At 38.3% G+C, this 23,080-nt stretch overlaps 1 protein-coding gene across 1 annotated transcript in view; it reads left to right on the forward strand.

The window, feature by feature from the left end:
- cabcoco1.L (ciliary associated calcium binding coiled-coil 1 L homeolog) overlaps positions 1 to 22,809 on the forward strand; it is a 76,982-nt gene extending 54,173 nt beyond the window's left edge. Inside the window, exons 7-9 of the mRNA XM_018225110.2 lie at positions 10,325 to 10,459; positions 11,513 to 11,647; positions 22,389 to 22,809. Of these exons, the coding sequence (XP_018080599.1) occupies positions 10,325 to 10,459; positions 11,513 to 11,647; positions 22,389 to 22,475 (357 nt within the window). The 3' untranslated portion in view covers positions 22,476 to 22,809. The remainder of the gene's footprint in view (positions 1 to 10,324; positions 10,460 to 11,512; positions 11,648 to 22,388) is intronic.
- Positions 22,810 to 23,080: the final 271 nt, after the last annotated feature.

The raw sequence follows: 23,080 nt of genomic DNA on the forward strand, positions 1-23,080 counted from the left end.
GGCAACGTCAGTAAACTAGTTCAGACTGACCTTACCTAGTTATATCAGCCATGCCATGCTCCTATTCTATAACAAATTCCTTTATATTTGTTTGTTAAAATGTATTTATTAAAACTAAAGAAAGCATCTAATTTATGCTATTAAAGGAGCAAATTCAATTGTTTTGCTATTTTTGTATATTTTTATATAAAAATATATACTTGCACATCAAGGATTCCTGTATGCCACTCCTCGCTGATTCATTATCACATGATAATCAGTGGATCGTTAAGCCTCATTCTATTTTTATACTGAATGGTTCCTTGGAGGCAGAGTGGCACCACCTGTTTTATTCTTTATATATATATATGGTGTCAAGATAAGCCTTGCAGAATTTTTTACCTGTCTTTCTTTGTGGAGAGAAGCTTTAGCCACATCAACTGGTAGAAAAACCCTAAGCCAGGGGTCCCCAGCCTTTTCTACCTGTGAGCAACATTCAGATGTACTGTAAAAAGAGTTGCTGAGCAGCACAAGCGTGAAAAATGTTCCTTGGTGTTGCAAATTAAGGGCTGCGGTAGCCCTATGTGGACTGGCATCTTACAGGAGGCTTTGTTTGGTAGTACGTAATCTCAAGACCAAAGAAGGACGGCACTCCGGTAAAAAGGCAGGTTTATTGCGGAATCCTGCTGATGTACATGGCCTTATGCGTTTCATAGGCTGTTTGGCAGTACACCTGGTTTTTATGCAACCAAAACTTTCATCCAAAAAACATTGATGATAGTGTCTCTAAGTTTGCCTGAAAGAGTGGAGAACCACTAGTTGGACATCCCTAATTTACATCCTTAGTTTAATTTGAGGTTCTCACTCATGGGTGATGTCACGTCGATGACATAATAATGGTATAACTGAATAACCTTGATAGCAAATCTACAAGACAAACATTACTTAGAAAATATACTATTAACACTACTACTACCTATAATATTTAGGGGTTTATTTACTAGGGATGCACAGAATCCAGTATTTGGGATTGGCCAAATCCTTCGTTATGTGATATCCCTTTCTGCCCCTAATTTACATATGCAAATTAGGATTCCGATTTTTGCTGAAAAAGGCCGAATCCCGAACCGAATCCTGGATTCTGTGCATCCCTAGTATTTACTAAAACTCAAATTAATCAACCAAAATCAACCAAACTTCATTCCATGAATTGAACTCTTTATTTGAACTCTTTATTATGAACTCTTTATTTGTCAATAATTTTTCTCAAGAAAATCAGAGTAACAAAACGTTGCAACAAAATCAAATGTAAATTCGTATCATACGGTTGACCGAAAAAACTCGACTTTATGGGATTTTCGCTGCTAAAACTTGACTTTTTGTGATTATCAGATAAAAACCCTGACTTTATTGGATTATCCAGTGCAGATCATAATTTCAAGAAACAGCTTCAGGGACATCTGCCATTAACTTCTACATGACTTCAACAGGTTTGAGATGGAGTTTTTTGGGATTCGGATTTTTAGCAGCTTTGGAGTATAATAAATCTCTAAAAATGTAAGTGGTTTTTCCACAAAAAATTTGTTTTCCCCTTAAAAACCTTGACCAGATAAATTTGAGGTTTAATAAATAGGCCCCTTAGTGTTGCAACATCCTATTTCTGTAGGCAGAACATGTATTTAGTATCTGAGGTTCCTGAAAACATAATTACCCAATGTGCTTTAAGCTAGAGTAAACAATGGTATGATCCATGCGTATCTAATGAAGAGTTCATTATTCTAGTAATAGATACCGATACATTATTTACTTCTTATAAAATCTTTATAACGCTGTAAAAGTAAGTATCAAAAGTCATGTTTATTACAACATTCCACTGTAGTTTGTCAATTATGTGATTAGAAAGCTGTTAGCACTAAAAAAAAAAAGTCATAATCCCGAGTTCATTTTATGATGCCTTGAATAACAGTAATTTTGCTCTATGTGCATATAATGAACATCTCTGACAATTTATGCAAAGCTAATTTCTGATAAGACTGCATCTGGGGGGAAAAGCTTAACAGTATATTGGTAACTTATGCAAAGTCAGTTCTTCCTTCAGCAATCACATCTGTGAAATTCATTCATTATGCATACATCAATCAGTCCATTCCACTGTTCTGTTCTTTTTAAATAATTATTCTTGCTGGTAAATTATTTATTATGTGGCTCGGTAAAAAAAAAAAACGCAGTGTAATTATCTGCTGATAATGTACAGAGAGAAACAAATAAATATTATTCATCGACTGGTATGATTTCCAGTGTTGGGGTTTTTAGAGAACAGACATTAGGTTTTTATTTGTTTCTCAATGAAATATTGATTTCTGCCGTGTAGATTGAGGAAATATTGTACATGCGGCATAAAATACTTTACATTATGCAGCAGTGAAATAAAACCATGTAATTAAGAAACACAATAATAAGATTGGTTTTTGCCAGCACAGAATAAATATTTTAAATAAATGAGATTTCTAAAGCATATTGAATGCAGAGCTCATTCATATTTCAGACTCTTCTGCCGTACTAAAAATAGGGTTTTTTTATGACAATTCATACATATTGCAACTATTTCATCTAAACCTGTTTATTTTTCAAGTGTATCCTTGACATTTAATGCTAGCATTTTCCTACTTTCTCTAAATAGCCTGTTCCTCTGCTACATTTTGATCAGGAGTAGCGAGATGTTTATAATATTTGATCACCTGTCACCATAATAGACATTTAAAATATGAGTCACCTCTTGTCATCATGAAGTGTTGACTTGTAGAAATATCACTGTATCTATAAAAGCAACTCGAGGCATGTAGGTAGAAATATATTTAAACTTGACATTTTTTTCTACCGTTACAAAATGTTAAGGGAAATAAAAGACAAGTTCAACATTATAGCACTGACCCTCATAAACCTATAACCTATGCAGGGGGAAATAACTCTGGGACCTCTGGTAAATTGCTTGGAAGAGTGTCCATCTTCATGTCTTCTAATACAAAGCCAAAATGCATTTGATTTTTTTTAGCCAAGGGTTTACTTCTTAGCTGTGCTTGCAGGGAAATAGTTTCATACATTTAGTAATTTGCCTCCTATCCAGTACCAGCTACCGTTTTGCCGGAACCATCATTGCAGAAAGGACCAAGCAATGGCATCTGCAGAATTAGGTAGTGGTGGAGTGCAGCAGACTGTATCTAGACTATTATTATTACATTGCTTTACTTTCTAAAGTTTCTAGTGAAATGGGGAGCTCAGCATCACCCCAGAACAAATGTCTCTGGTGGTAATTTTGAATAATTTTCTCATATATTTTAAAATATTAAGGAACATTAAGAAGACAATGCTGAGTGAACCCTATAAATATACAGGGCCATTTAAAGTGGACCCGTCACCCGGACATAAAAATCTGTATAATAAAAGTCCTTTTTAAATTAAACATGAAAGCCAATTTCTTTTTTTTATTAAAGCATTCATAGCTCTTTTAAATATATCAGCTGTCAATCAAATATTGCCTACCCCGCCTCTATGCCTAGGCATAGAGGCGGGGCAAACAATTACTTTCACTTTCCATTCAGCACTTCCTAGATGTCACTGCTCTCTCCACATTCCCCCAGCTCTTTTAACAATTTAATTGTGTAACCAGCGCATGGGGATGGACATTGGGTCCCTGTCTCCTGGTGCACAAACAAGATTCTGAGATGATACAAGGCTTTCCTTAATAACAGTGTCCACAAAATGGCTCCTTCCTGGTTACTATAATTATGAGTTCCCAGACTGATGGAAACAATATTCAGATAATTTATACAGTCCAATTAAAGTTCATTTTGCTTGACTAACATGATAAAATAGGATTTGGAATAATTTTGTTTGAGTGACGGGTCCCCTTTAAGCCAACGTTCTCACCTTGCTGTAGGTGGCACTAGGGGTGACCTCTAGTATCTTAAGAGCAAAATTCTGCTTTTTTTAAATGGAATCTGTCATGATTTGTATTGAATAGTTTTTATTGCTTAATTACACTGTGCACATTGCAAGGAATACATTCTACCACATTCTACCATTTAAAATTTTATTCTTGAACCAATAAATGTATTTTTTTTAGTTGTAATATTGGTGTGTGACCATCTCAGGTCATTGTGCCTGGTCATTTGCTTTTAAAAAGAGCCGGCACTTCACAACTGTTTTCAGATAAGCTATTGTATCTCCTACTCAATGTAACTGGAGGAGTTTGGACTTGGGTTAGCTGGACTTAGATTTTTATGACTGAGTGCTCTACTCATATCTACCACTATGTGGGGCATTTTTAGCAATACAGGTGTCAGGGAGCTGTTATCTGGTTACCTTCCCATTGTTCTTATAATAGGCTGCAGGCAGAAAGGGAGAGGGTTATATCACTCCAACTTACAGTACAGCAGTAGAGAGTGATTGAAGTTTATCAGATCACAAGTCACATGACTGGGGGAACCTGGGAAAATAAAAACGTCCAGCCCGTGTCAGATTTCAAAATTAAATTTGAAAAAACGGTTTGCTCTTTTGAAAAACAGGAAGAATGCTATTAAATGTAATACAATGTTTTTGTAACTGTATGTTGTACAAAAACGTTTTCCCATGACAAATCAATGTCAATGACAATCAATGATGATATATCTTTATTAAAGTGATACAATAATGAAAAAGTGATTTCAAATACTAAAGATTATTTTATGTATAAAGAGTGCTAATTGCTCATTTATGTGGAATGAGAACCTTCTGTAATATAAATATTTTATTAGGCTGAAATAGAGTTAATAAACACTCTCAAAAACATTCTTATAACCAGTAAATTGGACAGATGAAAATTCATGAGTAAGCCAATAATCAAGCCCATAGTCAATAACTAATTCATAAATATGTATGTGAAGTGCACGAATGTATATATAAGTGGAACAAATGTAACCAATTAATATAGGGGTGCTCTAACAGTATAGCCGCTTCAAACCAATCTCTTCCTTCTTAACTCCACTTGTGTAATATATAATGATACATAATGCCGTAATGAAATTATGCACAGATGGGAAAAGATGAATCCCAGATGAAGAGTAAGATGAAGATGAAAAGGTATTCAGTGAAATGAATAGTGATGTATGACTAAATATGGATGGATTCCCAATTAGAGTGTTGGAGAACCGTATGCAGTTGGAAATGTAATTACCATGGATGTAGATACAAGGGTTATCATCATATACTCCAGAATTACCTAATATGAGCACTTAAAGCCCACACAGATCACTAATATGGGCAATTATAGTTGTAGAACTTGTATGCCCCTTGTTACTATCCCTACAATAACACCGCTACTTATGGTCATTAGTTGATTTTTAGTATTAAAGGTTGAATTTATGTATATTATGTTTTTGAAACTGTTTTATATCTTTATTATATCTTTATTATATCTATGTCAGCTGAATTTGAGTATTACATGATCATTGAAAGGGGACCTGTTACCAAAACAAATTATTCCAATTCCTATTTTATCACGTTAATCAAGCAAAAGAAACTTTAATTACACTATATAAATTATTCAAATCTTGTTTCCTTTGATCTGGGAATTCATAATTATAGCAAGCAGGCAGGAGCCATTTTGTGGACACTGTTATTAAGACAAGCCTTGTATCATCTCAGAATCTTGTTTGTGCACCAGAATGGGGGACCTGAGAGCGGCAGAATGTGGGGAGTGCAGTGCCATTTAGTAAGTGCTGAATGGAAAGTGAAAGCAATTGCTTGCCCCGCCTCTATGCCTAAGGCACAGAGGAGGGGCAGGTGAAATATGATTGACAGCTGAGATTTTTAAACGATTTCATAGCACATATGAATGTTTTCACAAAAAAAAGAATTTGGATTTCATGTTTAATTTGAAAAGGACTTTTGTTATGCAGCGTTTTATGTCTGGTTGACAGGTCCTCTTCAATAACAATGACCTTTAAGGAAAGTTACCGGTTTAGGCATGGCCTGAAGACTACATGACTGCAAATAACTTTTTTTAGTATTCATTGCTTTATCCATATGCTCTGCAACAATAAGCCCCTTTGCATATTGAAATTAAGGTGCAACAGACAAAAAGAAATATCTGCTTCATCTTACCCATTTTCCTAGTTAGAGGCTATTTTGTTTTTTTTATAACTGGTTGTATCTATGACATGGGTTTGTTCTATACTTCAAGCCCATAATATAGCCTTGGTTCCCTGCATCCATGATTTATACATGACATTGACAGGTTTAAAATGCCGGGTTTTCAGATTATGGCTTTTTGAAGCATTGAGGTATAATAAATATAAAACAATTTTTGTTCCAAAAAGCCTGACCAGAAAAAATCAAGGTTTAGTAAGTAAACCCCCTTACTGTGGTGCTTGCTAAAAAGTATAATGAGGTGGGTCAGTCAGCAAAACATTTCAGAACTAACAAAACGCAAGGCCAGCCAGATTACTAAATACTAATGTCCAGTGGCGTAACTAGATGTTACTGGGCCCCACAGCAAAATAATTTTAGGGCTCCCAAAATATCCAGTGGTTGCCCTGTATTAACAATATATATTAAAATTCCTAATTTATTAGAGCCTTATGGGGCCCCCTATGCCTCTTGGGCCCCCCTGCAGCCGCAGGGTCTGCTTCCTCTGTAGTTACGCCCCTGCTAATGTCATAGAAAACCTTTAACATTTAGTATGATGTAGAGAGTGATATTCTAAGAAATTTGCTCTTGGTTTTCATTATTTGTGGTTTTTGAGTTATTTAGCTTTTTATTCAGCAGCTCTTCTGTTTTGTAAATTCAGCAATCTGGTTACTAGGGTCCAACTTACTGATTTGAATAAGAGACTGGAATGTGACTAAGAGAGGGCCTGAATAGAAAGATAAGTAATACAAAGTAGCAATAACAATAAACGTGTAGCTTTACAGAGCATTCATTTTTTAAGATGAGGTCTGTGACCCCATTTGAAAACTAGAAAGCTATAAAAAAAAAAAAAATAATGAAGGCCAATTAAAAAGTTGCCATTCTATAACATACTAAAGTTAACTTAAAGGTAAACGATCCCTTTAACGCCAAGAAGCATCCAGCTAATTTAAAGCAGTTGAAAAGAGTTAAATGTGCTCACTCAAATAAAGTCAACGATTAAGGAAATTGGCACAAAGACAGTATGATAACGTTTTCTATAGTATATAGAGACATTTTTCCAAGCTATGCAGTATCTGTCCTCTATTTTGTTATATAAACCCACTAAATTGTAGGAAATTTGGTCTCCTTTGAAAGCTAAAGCACATTGAGTTTTGTAATGCGTTTGGCTCTATCTGTGTCACTCCCAAGAAGACATCATAACCTACTGCTCAGCTCCAGTGATGTGTAACCGAAAACATTAAAATGATTTCCTATTAAGCCAAATTTTTACTTTTCTTATAATAATTATAATGTGGCAATGGAGCATTCCTCCAAACATTAACAATCTGAACATTCTGGCCACATCCTTGAACAGACTACTGTTTGCCATAACAAACATGCCCATGATCAACACAAGCTTCACCCTTTCCAAAGCCCCTGTTATTTTGGACTGTTCAGTGAAAAAAAGACTGACCAATTGTTTGTTGCTGTTTTCCTTAGCGTTTAATAATTACCTTGTTTTATTTTATAGCTTTATCTTTTTTTTTCCAAAGATAGCATTACAAAGTTTTCAAGTCAATAAATTTCAACTAACTGGCTCACTTGTAATGGAAAAATAACATCAATTGTATTTTATATGATTTGTTTTATTCATTATCAGTGAAGTTTATTTTTGATTTAATTTCAGAATTGTGCTTTTTTTTTAGCTGCCAAAAATTCCCTGTACCTCCTTGCTCTGTTCTCAATCATGACTTCATTGCCCACTAATCTTAGCTAACACACATAGAGTAAAAGTGCCCACCCAATAAACATGTCATCTGTGAGCAAATACAGATGTACTGTACACCCGTCTGGGAAGCGCATTTCACTAACAAGTTCACCGGCAGGAACATTTATGTCATATTTTAGGTTACAGTCTATCATCCTATCTCATAAAGTTGAAGCATCAAGTACCAGACTTACAGGAGTTCTCTCATGACTGCTTATGGGGGAGTGGGACAGGAATTCTTTAACAGTGAAAAGCCATCAGGTCAATGGATCAATTTTAAGGGGGAGACCCTCTAATTTAACTATATTATCATCATTTGTTATCAAGTACCCCATATCTTCTATTATAAGGTGGCAGCAGTTAGGACCTCAACAGTCCAACTTTTCCATGTGTCCTGGAGAGCTCTGCTGTCTGAAGGTCTTTCTTCTGAATCTGTTCTTCAGTCTCAAGACTATCACCTAAATAGGTCTATCTTTGGTTTCATCATTTGGGTCGGTGCTCAAGGAGGAATTTAATTTCAAGCCTGAACTGTTAACAGCCCTTGAGCATGGCGTTAATTTAACATTATATTAGCTAAATATATCCATTCCATTTCTTAACTCTGCAGTATAATTGCTGCAGTACATTATTTTTTACTTTGTGTATGTGTGCATTTTATTTTGCCTAAAAGGCTTTATAATGTACCGAGAATGTTTAAGTGAAACGCCAGCTTTTCAGTGTTTTTTTTTTTTCTTCAGACTGATGTTGTAGCTATTAAAGAACACATTGCATTGTAAAAAGGACAAAGGGCACAAGCAGGGATCAAAAGAACTCAGCAGAGACACAATAAATCACAGAATCAAGCTGAATCTCAGTCTCCTTCATACTGTGTTTTTTTAGGCTTTCTGAGACATAATGTTCTTTCTCCTGCCCAGAATCATTCATTCAGACAGAAAATTAACCATTAAGCTTTCACTGAAAGACAAACCTATTCAAAGTAAACAGAGATTCAAATTGAAAATAAAACATTTATAATTACATTAAGAAAAAAAATACACAATTGAGAACATGTAATTATATTTCTCTTGGTTTTCTGTATAATTGATCTCTTTATTTATACTCGCTTAGTCAACAGTCTCATAACTACAGAGGAAAAGCAAGTAAAAAACAAAGAAACAATTCTTTAATAACATTACAAATGGCATTGCTGTATTCATAGCTTTCTGGATAGCAGTTTTTTTGGATGATAGATTTCATAAATTAACTCAAAAAAGTTTAGGTACTGGGTATTTTACATGGACTATGTACTTGGAAGATGTAGCTGTTTCAATAAAAATGGTATTTATTTGATATCTACACCTGACGGAAATTAAAATGTATACTTTCATGTTGTTTCACTGAACATATTCACTTCTGCCGTCTGTTTAAAGGGGACCCGTCACCCAAAAAAAATATTCAAAATCCTATTTTATCACATTAGCCAATCAAAATGAACTTTAATTACACTATATAAATTATTTGAATCTTGTTTCCTTCAGTCTGGGAATTCAAAATGGTAGGAAGCAGGCAGCAGACATTTTGTGCACACTGTTATTAAGACAAGCTTTGTATCATCTCAGAATCTTGTTTGTGCACCAGAATGGGGGACCTGATGTCCATCCCCATGCCCAGGCTGCACAATTAAATGGTTAAAGGAAAACTATACCCCCAAAATGAACACTTAAGCAACAGATAGTTCATATCATATTAAGTGGCATATTAAAGGATCTTACCAAACTGGAATATATATTTAAGTAAATATTGCCCTTTTACATCTCTTGCCTTGAGCCACCATTTCGTGATGGTCTGTGTACTGCCTCAGAGATCACCTGACCAGAAATACTAAAACTCTAACTGTAACAGGAAGAAGTGTGGAAGCAAAAGACACAACTCTGTCTGTTAATTGGCTCATGTGACCTAACATGTATGGTTTGTTGGTATGTTTGTGAGTACAGTGAATCCTACGATCCCAGGGGCCGGCCCTTATTTTTTAAAATGGCAATTTTCTATTTATGATTACCCAATGGCACATACTACTAGAAAAGTATATTATTATGAAAATGGTTTATTTACATGAAGCAGGCTGTTTTATGCAATATCTTTTTATAGAGACCTACATTGTTTGGGGGGTATAGTTTTCCTTTAAGAGAACGGTGGAATGTGTGGAGAGCAGTGACATGTAGGAAGTGCTGAATGGAAAGTGAAAGTAATTGTCTGCCCCGCCCCTATGCCCATGGCATAGAGGAGGGGCAGACAATATTTGATTGACAGCTGAGATTTACAAATAAGCTTACAACAGCTATGAATGCTTTAATAAAAAATAGAAATTGGATTTCATGTTTAACTTCAAAAGGACTTTTATTATACAGATTTCTGTATCTGGATGACAGGTCCACTTTAATTTCTCTACAGAACATGATCAGTGTTGTTAAACCAGAACCAACATTTCCTGCTCCACTTGAGGAAGGAATTTCTTCTGAAATCTACTCACAGTACATCGCTCCGCCAGTAGCACTATCACCCATAACAGGGACAGAAAATACCATGGTAGGTTTTATTATTCTATATATGAAAATAATTTCTCATAATATACCTTGGTGGTCTTCTACTGATGAGGTTAAATAGGGTGCAGGACTTTCTAATAGCTTAGACAATGCTAAACATACATTTTTGACTTTTTTTTTTTGACTATATATTGCATAGGAGTTGGTATATCCGTTTACTATAAAAATCTTTAGGTGGGAGTCAGCCCATTAGAATGACAAATGTGTATATAGATAGGTAGTGTCAGACTGGGACACCAGGGGCCCACCCAAAAACCTTAGACCAGAGGCCTACTCTCAGTACTATTATTATTCTTCTCCTCGCTCAACCTCTATTCTCCTAGTCTCTATTCTTTACATACTATAATCTATTATTCCATCTATTTAGCCTCTTTGTTCTCAAAGAAATAGGAAATGGTCATGAAATAGGCCAAATCTTTAGCAGCACAAGGGCCCCCTGACATCTGGGACCACCGGGAGTTTTCCTGGTATCCCAGTGGGCCAGTCTGACACTGTAGATAGGATTGTCAGTATATGAACCCATTTTCTGGCCATAATGTTCCATTCCTTAATGTGGCTGGCAATCATAACGTACTATAATCGTATTATGGAAATATAATTTGATAATGTGATACTCATGTTATCCCGGCTAAAAGAAACCTTTAATGGATGGTGATAAAAGTAAGTAAATGGATTTTCATATTCTTACTGTTGCTTTGACTTTATTGCTTTGTCTCCAGCAAGGCTAAAACAATATCTACATTGCTGGAGACCACCTCTAGAAATACAGCAATATATTTCTAATTGAAATAACCATAGGATTAATATGATTATTCAGGATTAATATGATTATAAAGGCACAAAAGTAAGTCATATAAACAGCGCCCTATAAAGACTCTTTAGGGCTCTTTCATTAATGGAAGGTGAATCTCTAGACACCAAATTCAGTGCAGCTATTTAAGTAAATGGGCCCCTGTTAAAGCTATTCATTGGAAATGTGAAGCATACAGCTCTGTTTCTATAGGTATTAATGGAATTCACTGTTCTAAATATGCAGATAGATCAGCCTGTTGAAGGGCTGGGGGGGAATGAAAAGACAGCAGATGAAGTTGATCCCCTGAGTGGTTTCACCGTAGAAGATGTGAAGACGGTCTTAAATCAGGTTACAACAGAAGTTATTGGCAGCCTACAGGTACGTTATCTTTATAATTACATTCAATTGTCAAGCTCTAAAATTATTTGCCGGAGATTTTGATTTGCATCAGGCTTCCTGCAGCAGAATTTTTAGCACGTATTTTTTTTTTTTTTTAATGCTGATTACAAAAGAATAAATCTTCCTACAGGCAGTATCTGCATGTTCTTCCAAGGTTACAAAATCTGTTCACCCTCAAGATTATCATACAAAAATAAATAACAGCAGACGTCATGCATTCATATTCAGTCCGCTGCATCTGGCATTGTAAGTGGAGATATGCAGTTAATAATTTGATGCTTTATTTTTTTACTGACGGGAGGATAATAGCTGCACGAAATAAAGTGTAGGTATAAGTAGATATTTAAGAACGTGTTCAAGTTAATTAGCCCCAGCTACAGCAGCCATAATGCCCTGTGGGTGGGAGAAGTATCTGCACTTAGTATTCTGTAGCAAGACAGTTGCCTGGCAGATTTTTTTTTTGGCCTATAGTATGAAAGATATATACAGGTATCAGATCTATTATGCAGAAATCTGTTATGAAAGCTCTGAAATATAAGAATGTAATCTCCTAGTTAAACAAACTATTTTTCACTGGTTTGCTTTTTCTCCTAAATATTTAGATGCTAAATTAGCATATTAGCAGCTACTGAGTTTTCTAAAAGGAATAGTAACTATACAGAAACACAACTATACTTACTTATATGAACAAGCTGCTGTGTAGCCGTGGGGGCAGCCATTCAAAGCTGAAAAGGGAGAAAAGGCACATGATGCACAGCAGATAACAGATAAGCTCTGTTGTCTACAGACCTTCTGTTATCTAATGATAACTTGAATGGCTGCCCCCCATGGCTACATAGCAGCTTGTTTATATAAACTATAGTAGTACTTATCTGTTATCTACTGTGTATCCTGTACTTGAATTGCTGCCCCCATGGCTACACAGCAGCTTGTTTATATAAACTATAGTAGTACTTATCCTTTATCTACTGTGTATCCTGTGCTTGAATGGCTGCCCCCATGGCTACACAGCAGCTGGTTTATATAAACTATAATAGTACTTATCTGTTATCTACTGTGTATCCTGTGCTTGAATGGCTGCCCCCATGGCTACACAGCAGCTGGTTTATATAAACTATAGTATACTTTCTGAAGCAAAAACACCAGTGGTACCAGTGCAGGGCAACAATACAGTTATATTTTCATTTATTTTGGTGTTACTGTTCCTTTAAAGGAGAATAAAACTTGAGAATAAACCCAACCCCCTCCAGAGGTCCCCCTTCTCCCCTTCTAAACTTCACTGCTGGGGACTCATAAAGCAGTCTGGTCCAGATTTGCAGTGAGGCTGCAAAGGCCCGGCCTAGGCAGGCATAAATTAGGGGTTAGTAATTGGCTTGATTCTGGAGCACTAAGCGCTAGACACTCCACTAAGAAAGTATGCGCACATGCCCAATCTTTTGGGAGGGAGGTGGCACGGAGAACGTTGGCCTCCAGGCTCCCTTGGGAGCAGTAGCTTAACTTAACTGCAAGCAGTAGCTTAACATAACCTGATTGAAGAATTCAGACTTGGGCAGCACGGTTGGTAAACGCCATCTTGTGTTGCTTCAGGTCTTCGTCATTGTGATGACCATTATGTAGCTTGAACCATTGAAACATGGTCTGGATCAATTTCAATTGTGCGTGTTCCTTTGGAGAAATTGCAGTGAGGAGGATCCAAAGCAGCATAAGTTGGTGCCCCCAAATGTGCATGAATAAACATTTTTTTTTCCATATGCAGAGTGTGCTGATCCTACTTGCCTAGAGCTTGGTCACCATAAAAGTTTATGGGATTTAGAAAGGGCAGTCTGACTTTGGTTATATTATAAATATAAAATGTTATATAGGCCTATGGTAGCAATAAGAAAGGATTGATGGGAATTGACTTTAGCTGAAGCCCTTAAAGGAGAATTCAACCCTTAACTAAAAAAAACCCTACCCCCATGCCTATGTAGAACCCCCCCAGCCTAGCTGCTAACCCGGGGAAATGCCCCTAACTTTTTACTTACCACTCGGTGCAGATTAAGGGATCGCAGTTCATGGCAGCCATCTTCCGGGTCTTCAGTAATCTGAGACTGAGACCGGCGAATCGGCGTTGCGCAGTTGGAGTAATTTCCCGGGTTCGCGGCAACCACGCATGCGCCAAAATAGACGGAAATTGCCAAATCGGTGGAAGAAGACACAAAGGGGCAAATTCACTAAGCGCCGAACGCTAACGTTAATTCGCTTGCGTTTGGCATTTTCGTTACTGCGCAAATTCACTAACGAACGCTGGCGTAGATTCTTTAGTGTTACTTCCCACCCTTACGCCTGCGAATTTTTGCTAGTGACGTAACTACGCAAATTCACTAACGCGCGCAGTGTACTGAACGCTACCTTTTACGCTAGACTTCCTTCGCCACCTCAGACCTGGTGAAGCGCAATAGAGTAGATAGGGATTGTTTCAAAAAAAGTCAAAATTTTTTCCAAGTCTCAAAACACGCTGGCATGTTTTCTACATTATGGGTGATAGGCTGAAAAAGATCGAAATTTTTTTGGGGGCTCCCCTCCTTCCCCCCTACATTTCCTGACTCATGGCAACTTACCTAGACAGTGGGCACATGTGTAGGGCAAAATAAAATTTTTATTTGATGATTTGAAGGTTTTCTAGGCATTTGTAGTGCTGATACGTATTCCTCCATTGAAATTTGAATTTGGCGCCCTATGCAAATTAGCCTTCGCTAGCGTAACTTCGCTTTACTTAGCGAATCAACATTAGCGCAACTTCGCAATCTTACGCTACCCCTGTGCGCAACTTCGGATTTTAGTGAATTTGCGGAGCGCTGGCGAAGTGCGGCGAAGTTGCGCCTGGCGAAACTACGATTGTTAGTGAATTTGCCCCATAGACTCGGAAGATGGATGTCGTGAACTGTGATCCCTGAATCTGCAACGAGGGGTAAGTAAAAAGTTAGGGGCATTTCTCGGGGATAGCAGCTCGGCTGGGGGGATGTGGGAATGGGGTCTACGTAGGGTAGGAGTGTAGGGTTTTTTTTAAGTTAATGGTTGAATTCTCCTTTAAGAGCTTGGCCCACCGGGTTTTTTTTTCAACTAGCAGGCTGGCCTGGTTATAGCACTGGGGAAAAGAACAAAAGACAAAACCTGGAAAATGCAGTAAAGATTTAATGCAGAAAGGGGGAAAAGACCACCCCAGAACAAGGTTCAAGGGAATCTGCATCCTAACCTGGACAAAAAATATCTGTTCAAATTAGTTCAAAATTCTGAACTAATTCTGAACTAATGTAATAAATAGGTTTTCAATAGGTAAAATATCTGTTTAATATTGTGTTATCTGTTTTTATATAACCAACACGTTTACACACTGCTTTAGCGTGGTCATATATTTAGAACAGTCCATATCGGCAGTGGCATAACTAGATATTAGTGGACCCCACAGCAATTATTTTTCAGGCCCCCAAAATGTCTAGAGGTTGACATGCTTTACCAATATTTATTGAAATTGTATGCGAATTAGGGACTATGGGGCCCCTATATCTCCTGCTCCCAAGCAGCTGCAGGGTCTGCTTCCTCTGTAGTTACGCCCCTCTGTATCGGTGCAGAGCTTACAATCTAAAATCCCTATCACTAGTAACATAACTACTAGGGGTGCAGGGGTGCACCATGTCCCACCACCCCTCAGGGCCTGTCAGATACACAATGGGAAGAGCATGGAGAGGACAGGAGGGGTGGATGTCCATGAGGGGCCTGTCTGGAGATGGTGGGACATGAGGGGACCTGGCTGCACCTGGACCCATGCGACTCTATTTATGACACTACCTATCACATGCACATACAAATGGGCCAGTTTTATAAGGACACAATTGCAGACAAAGGGAGAACTGTAATTAATTCAACAAACTATACTATTAAATATTTATGCATCTTATACAAAATTACTTATAGAGCTTATCAAATCTTCACTTTAGAATTTATAGTGTAAGTACCATAATACCATAATACATTTTAGTTTTGTTTAAAAGAAAAACAGAAAATAGCTCAGCTCTAACTGACATCTAAAAAAGAAATATGAATTAAAATTTGCAAGCATTACAGAGCTGAAACTTGACTAAGACAGTCATTTATACTTCAAGAATAATTTGTTGCATTGTTGCCCTTCACAATCCAAAACACATGCAAGTTATATAGCCTAAAAATGAGAACCTGCACGGCTTCAGTCTGTAAAATAAATTAAACCGGGACCTATTTATGTGGTTGTAAAACATACACTAGTCTAGGAAAATGTGTTTGAAAGGAGCATCTCAAGGGAAAGCTTAACTGATATCTGAGTCCACGAGACTGCATAAAGTACTCTGTACAAACAGCCATCTTAGAAAATGCATCAGCTTCATTTCCCAGGAGCGTTCATTGTTTCATGTTTAATCAACAATTTTTTATATTGAACAATTTACATGAGTTTTCAGTGATTTAGTGCCAAAATAATAAAGTACTTTTCTAATCTTTACAAGAGCATTCGGTATTTTTCTCTATTAAAATCTTAAATCTTAAAAGGATAGCTTGAAATAAGTTATATAAATTTTTCGCAGTTTAAGGTAAATGTATGTAAAAATCTGCTTGAAGAACAGTGTGAGACCCCCAATATTTAAAGGGGACTTGTCACCTTAAAGAATAATTCCAAATTCTTTTTTAGGATGTTAGTCAAGCAAAATGCACTTCACTTGCACTATAAAAAGTATTTAAATCTTGTTTTTTTTTGTCTTGGAATTCATAATCACTGCAGGCAGGCAGCAGCCATTTTGTTAACACTGTTATTAAGACGAGCTTTGCATCATACCAAAATCTTATTTATGTGCCAGAATGGGGAACCTGATTCCCATTCCCATTCCCATGCACTGGCTACACAGTTAGATGGTGAAGAGGGAGGGGGAATGTGGGGAGTAAAGAATGGAAAGTGAAAGTGATTGCCTGTCCGGCCTCTACTGCTAAGGCATAGAGGCGGGACAGGTAGTATATGATTGACAGCTGAGAGTTTAGCAGGAATGGATGTTTTTTTTTTAAAAAAAAGGAATTTTTTTAGTTTCAAAAGGACTTTTATTATCCAGCTTTTTGTGTCTGGTTTACAGGTCAGCTTTAAGAGTTGGATGAGGATGTGGCCTGAGTCAACAGGAAGCCCAGTTTTTTGTTATTGCTAACTTTGTTTTGCACTTGAAGTCCCTCGGCTTTCCAGAGAATCAGTGCACCACCCACAATGGAAAGTGCCTGAATCCATTTCCACTTCTCAATGGAACAAGCTGAGGAAGTCATTGCATTACAAGGAGGATTGGGAAATGATTCTTAAAAGTAATATTGCTGGCTTGGGGGGGCCCATTTATCAACATTCAAATTTTAATGGTTTAAGAGGTTTTTGAAACGACTAATATTCTTGAAAACTACAAATGCCATGTAAGTTATCAAAAGGTCCAAATATAAGAAGTACAAATTAAATTAAAAAAAGCCGAAAGATGCTCTAAAAATTACTAAAAGCTCTAAAAATATAAGATTTTTGGATAATTACTAGTGAAAAACAATCGCTCCCATTGACTACTATAAGACCTCCACTACTTTTACTTGCCAAATTTTTGTATTCAAGCTTTTTTCTTGTATACAAAAAGAGCATTAACTCAAGGGATGAAAACATAATTTTGCCTCTTTATAGGTCCCTGGTAGACCTCACTATGAGTATGCAGTGCAGTTTTGGGCTCCAGTCCTTAAAGGAGAATTAAACCCCCCATTAATCAAAAATCCCCATCCCCTTCTGTCCATTGGCCCCTCAATGCTTTCTTCCTCCTTAGTAACTCAGTGGAAAAAGTATCCCTGTCATGTACCTTGGCATAATTATGCAGAGTAGCGCAACGGAGCTCTTCGGCACCATCTTCTGTATCTTCGGATACTCTTCTTTCCCTCTGCAATCTTTGGAGCTTTCTGCGCATGCACAGTAGGCATGAATACCAGAATGGTCCCAACTGCGCATGCGCGAAAAAGCTCTGTGCCGGCGCTCACTTCCGCGAGGAACTAGAAGATAAGTTATTAAAAGATCCAAATATAAGAAGTACAAATTAAATTTAAAAAAGCCGAATGATGCTCTAAAAATTACTAAAAGCTCTAAAAATATAAGCTTTTTGGATAATTACTAGTAAAAAAAAAATCGCTCCCATTGACTACTATAGGACCTCGACTACTTTTACTTGGCAAATTTTTGTATTCAAGCATTTTTCTTGTATGGATAAAGAGAGATTAACTCAAGGGATGAAAACAAAATTTAGCTTCTTTATAGGTCCCTGGTAAGACCTCACTATGAGTATGCAGTTCAGTTTTGGGCTCCAGTCCTTAAAGGAGAACTTAGAGAACTAAAATCAAAAATCCCCCTCAATTTTTTCTCCCTCCTTAGTAACTCAGTGGAAAAAGTATCTTGGCATAATTATGCAGAGTAGCGCAGTGGAGCTCTTCGACACCATCTTCTGTAACCTCATATACTCTTCTTTCCTTCTGCGAGCTTTGGAGCTTTCTGTGCATGCACAGTAGGCATGAATACCAGAATGGTCCCAGCTGCGCATGCGCGAAAAAGCTATGTGCCGGCGCTCACTTCGGTGAATAACTAGAAGATACAGAAGATGGCACCGGAGAGCTCCTCTGCGCTACTCTGCATAGGTGAGGGGGGCCAATGGATGGAAGGTGATGGGGATTTTTGATTAACAGGGGGTTTAGTTCTCCTTTAAGTGGGATATAAATGAGCTGGACAGAGTGAAGAGACCTGCAACTAAACTGGTTAGAGGGATGGAAGACTTAAATTATGACGGTAGACTACTAGACCTCAAGGTTGACATTTTCTTCGGCACACCACTTTCTTTCTTTTCATAGGGTGCATTCAACTCCTCAGGCTACTTCCAAGCCAATTTCTTCATACAAGAATTCCCATAGGGAGGAAGCACACCAGACACTTGACTTTGCCTTTTAGGCCAACTCTGCTGGAATAAATGTTCTAAAAGGCAAAGTCAAGTGTCTGGTGTGCTTCCTCCCTATGGGAATTCCCTCTTTTCAAGTACATTACAAAGGCATTAAAGACAAATAGCAGGGGACTTTTTCCCATAAAGAGGATCACCGCAATAGAGGCCTCCCCTTCAAACTAGAGGAAAAGAACTTTCATTTGAAGCAGAGTAGGTGGTTCTTCACAGTGAGGACAGTGAGTTTGTGGAATGCACTGCCGGATGTTATGATGCTGATTCTGTTAATGCTTTTAAGAGGGGCTTGGATGATTCCTTGGACAAGCAGAATATCCAAGGCTATTGTGAAACTAAACTCTATCATCAATATAGATATTGGTATATATAGTTGATATATAGTGTATGGAGGGTCGGTTTGCGGATGTGGCTGTATGGACACTGAGTTTCATTTGGAGGGGTTAAACTTGACGGATTTTGGTTTTTGTTTTTTTAACCCAATTTAGCTATGTAACTGACAGACATTTTACTCAATGACAATTATTTGAAGACCTTTGTTGTAAAGTTGTTTGTTTTGATAAGCTTGATTCTAAAGAAAAATCCATTCCCTGTCATTAATGACTACAAAAGCACAATACATTTGCACAACTAATGTGCAATGGATTATTTGGAGCCCATATGGACTTCATATGCTGCAATATCACCTACTCATCTATTATGGAACTCTGCAATTTTCAAACATTTACTAATGAACTGTTAATTACTCCCTGCTGCAATATGATTAAGCTACAAATTATGTTTTCAAAGCTGTGCTGTAATATTTGTTAGTTTATCTTTAATACATTTATGAAGTAAGTTCAATTGCCTGTCACTTTGGAAAATGTTAAGTGCAAAGGAACCACGGTCTCTTGCTTTCTTGGCACATAATGCATTTTGACTGCAGTGGTTTTCTCTGGGTGAACTGTGGTGGTCCAAACCACCACTTCCTATTGGTCTGAACATAATGAAGATGCTGGTCCAGGACTGAGAATTATGAGGAATCACTAAGGAACACTGAAGTCCACATTCCTGAGATGCACATTAGTCAAAATTTTTTGGTTCATGTACTTTCAGCTGTTATAGGCCTTCTTTTAATTCAGGCCCACCCTGGGCATACAGCCTTTTATAAAGGTCATACTTAGAGCTTACTAAAAAGTTTACAGGTATAGGAAAGCACTGGTGTAGCAGCCATTCAGCTATATCTAGGGCAACAATTAAGTACTCGCACAAAATCTCTCCCTAATTGACCTCCAGGTGTTTCTCCCAAAATATCCCCCATAATAACATTTAGCTCCAGCACCTTACTGTCAGGCTCTGCTGGGGCTCAAACCAAGGACTTCCTTGTTGTTAGCTATTTTCCCTATCCACTGGGCCAGGAGCACACTCCTTGTGTGCTCATTTCCACTACACTTGTTGCCCTCGGTCTGTTGTCTCACCCAAGCAACCTTATTGGTATGATGGGGTCAGCTAATCAGGGCTGACTCTGCCTCTGCTCCTCGTTTGCAGCCCTTTCTGGTTCTGCTCCTCACTCCTGATCAGGTCCTTATCTTGATTCTGCCTCCTCGCCTGCACCGTCTCTCGTCCTTCTCCAGCTTCAACCTCCTCCTGCCAGTCTGTTCTTGACAATGTCTGCTTCGTTCTACTGCAGCCTTTCCTTGACTTTACACCTGCTCCGCCCCACTCCAGCCTGTCCTTGACTTTACACCTGCTCCGTCCCACTCCATTCTGTCCTTGACTCTACACCCACTCTGTCCTACTCCAGCCTGTCCTTGACTCTACACCCGCTCTGTCCCACTCCAGCCTGTCCTTGACTCGATACCCGCTCCATCCCACTCCAGCCTGTCCTTGATTCTAAACCCGCTCTGTCTCATTACAGCCTGTCCTTGATTCTACACCCGCTCCATCCCACTCCAGCCTGTCCTTGACTCTACACCTGCTCTGTCCCACTCCAGCCTGTCCTTGACTTTACACCTGCTCCGTCCCACTCCATTCTGTCCTTGACTCTACACCCACTCTGTCCTACTCCAGCCTGTCCTTGACTCTACACCCGCTCTGTCCCACTCCAGCCTGTCCTTGACTCGATACCCGCTCCATCCCACTCCAGCCTGTCCTTGATTCTAAACCCGCTCTGTCTCATTACAGCCTGTCCTTGATTCTACACCCGCTCCATCCCACTCCAGCCTGTCCTTGACTCTACACCTGCTCTGTCCCACTCCAGCCTGTCCTTGACTCTAAACCCGCTCTGTCTCATTACAGCCTATCATTGATTCTACACCGGCTCCATCCCACTCCAGCCTGTCCTTGGGGCTCATTTATCAACACTGGGCAAATTTGCCCGTGGGCAGTTACCTATAGCAACCAATCAGTGATTAGCTTTTTGAAGCCAGCTGCAAGTAGAACAATGAATGCAGCAATTTGATTGGTTGCCATGAGTTACTGCCCATGGGCAAATTTGCCCAGTGTTGATAAATGACCCCCCTTGACTCTAAACCCGCTCCATCCATCTGAACCCTGTCCTTGACTCTATGCCTGCTTGTCCCACTCCAGCCTTTTCTTGAGTCTTCGACCGCTCCATCACAATCCTGATCTTCAGCCTCTCTTTTCTCAGCTCCTGTAAGTCAACAGCTCCTGCCTTAAGGTCTCACTTCGTCCCCTAAGAAATTCCTTATACCCACCATTCAAGGAACTAAACTACTTGCATTGTCCCTTGAATATTATATATCATGTTAGTTATTTTAATGTCCTTTTTTTGAGAATTGGGCCGTTATTAAACTTTTAGTGAGCAAAAGTTCTGTTTTTGTTTTAATGTCATTCAGAATGCTTAGAAAACTGAAATGAAATGTATGAACCTTGTAGATAATTTGAAGCTTTTCTCAATGCCTTGTTAGTGGATTTTTCCAGGATATAAAGTGTATAAATCTTCAGTTTTTGTTTTATTTTCATTCAAAGTACAGCAAAATAGACCAGCAACCGAAATACATTGATATATGTTTCATGGCATATTTTTATTATCTCTTCCTGCCTTTTAACTTGAAAAGCAGCCTTTTTTTCCCAAACATTGTAAAGGAAGCTATTTTATCTCCAGAAATGTGTTCTATTGTCTGAGCACTGGCTGTGATTTATATAGAAAGCGGCTCACTGCAGTCACGGTACGGAAGTTTGGAAATTGGACTGTGGCATTTTGTCGGACCAAGGGGCAGATTACACTGCGTTTGATCTAGATATATAGAAATTTAAAAGAGTTGCCGTTGTTATTCTACATCATTTAGGGCAGGACTCGATGATCTATTTTTGACCAGACACATCGCAATGCGACTAAACGCATGCGACGTGTCGGATGGTTTACTGAAAACGGAAGTGAAGGAGAAATCGCATGTTACAACTACATTGATCCGACTGTCGAATGAAATCGCGCGGTGCATATATGTGAAGAATTTCTATATTTACACATTATCTTTTCACTTCCTACATTGCTGTGTTTTATTTTGTCAGTTTTAACATTCGTCCCATATGTACTTCTGCTCATTGCTATGATAAAGAAGTGTTATGATAATAAAGGAGCCAAAAATTGTGTAACGTCTGTCAGACAGGAAGGCAGGCGAAGTGTAATCTCTGTTTTAAAGCAGGAGGATGTGTCAGAGCTAGAAGACAAATCGCTTTACCCTAAACACTTTTTTTTGTAATTCTCTCTGCAGGCTGAGATACATGAAAAGCTGCGAGTACAGGAAGAGGCCCTCACCGAAAAAATAGAAAACCTCCAAAAGTCCCGCTTTTCCTACTGAACCATAGAGAACACTACACATGTCAAAAGAGAATATCAACACTATTGTGTTTGTGCAAGGACACCAACATTAGTGATGGGCGAATAAATTCACCTGGTGGGAACTCCCGTCAAAAAATTTGGACCCGCGTCCGAAAAGTAGCTCGCATCAAAATCGGTGAGCGTCAACACCCATTGACTTTAGCACCAGACTCAAAATTGACGAGAGCGACTTTTCGGACATACGTCCAAAATTTACGTGGGTGTCAGTTTTCGAGTTTCACAAATTTTTTGTGGATTTTACACCATTTGGTGGGAAATTCGCAAATTTTTCATCGAAACGAAACAGGAGAAATTTGCCCATCACTAGCCATCAAAAATCAAAAGGCCCCATACTACTTTGTTAATACAAAGTAGTATGGGGCCTTTTGATTTTTTTCTCCTGTTTCGTTTCGATGAAAAATTAGCGAATTTCCCACCAAATGGTGTAAAATCCACAAAAAATTTGTTCACTGCTCATATTGTTACTCCTGCCCACAATCTATTCCATCTCAGATACAACCTCTGTCTGCCCCAATACACCCGCTCGAAGCTTAGACCCTCTCTGGATCCTTGATTCTGGACTGT

This window comes from Xenopus laevis, chromosome 7L (assembly GCF_017654675.1).
Source record: "Xenopus laevis strain J_2021 chromosome 7L, Xenopus_laevis_v10.1, whole genome shotgun sequence".
In the NCBI taxonomy this organism is placed as follows: domain Eukaryota; kingdom Metazoa; phylum Chordata; class Amphibia; order Anura; family Pipidae; genus Xenopus; species Xenopus laevis.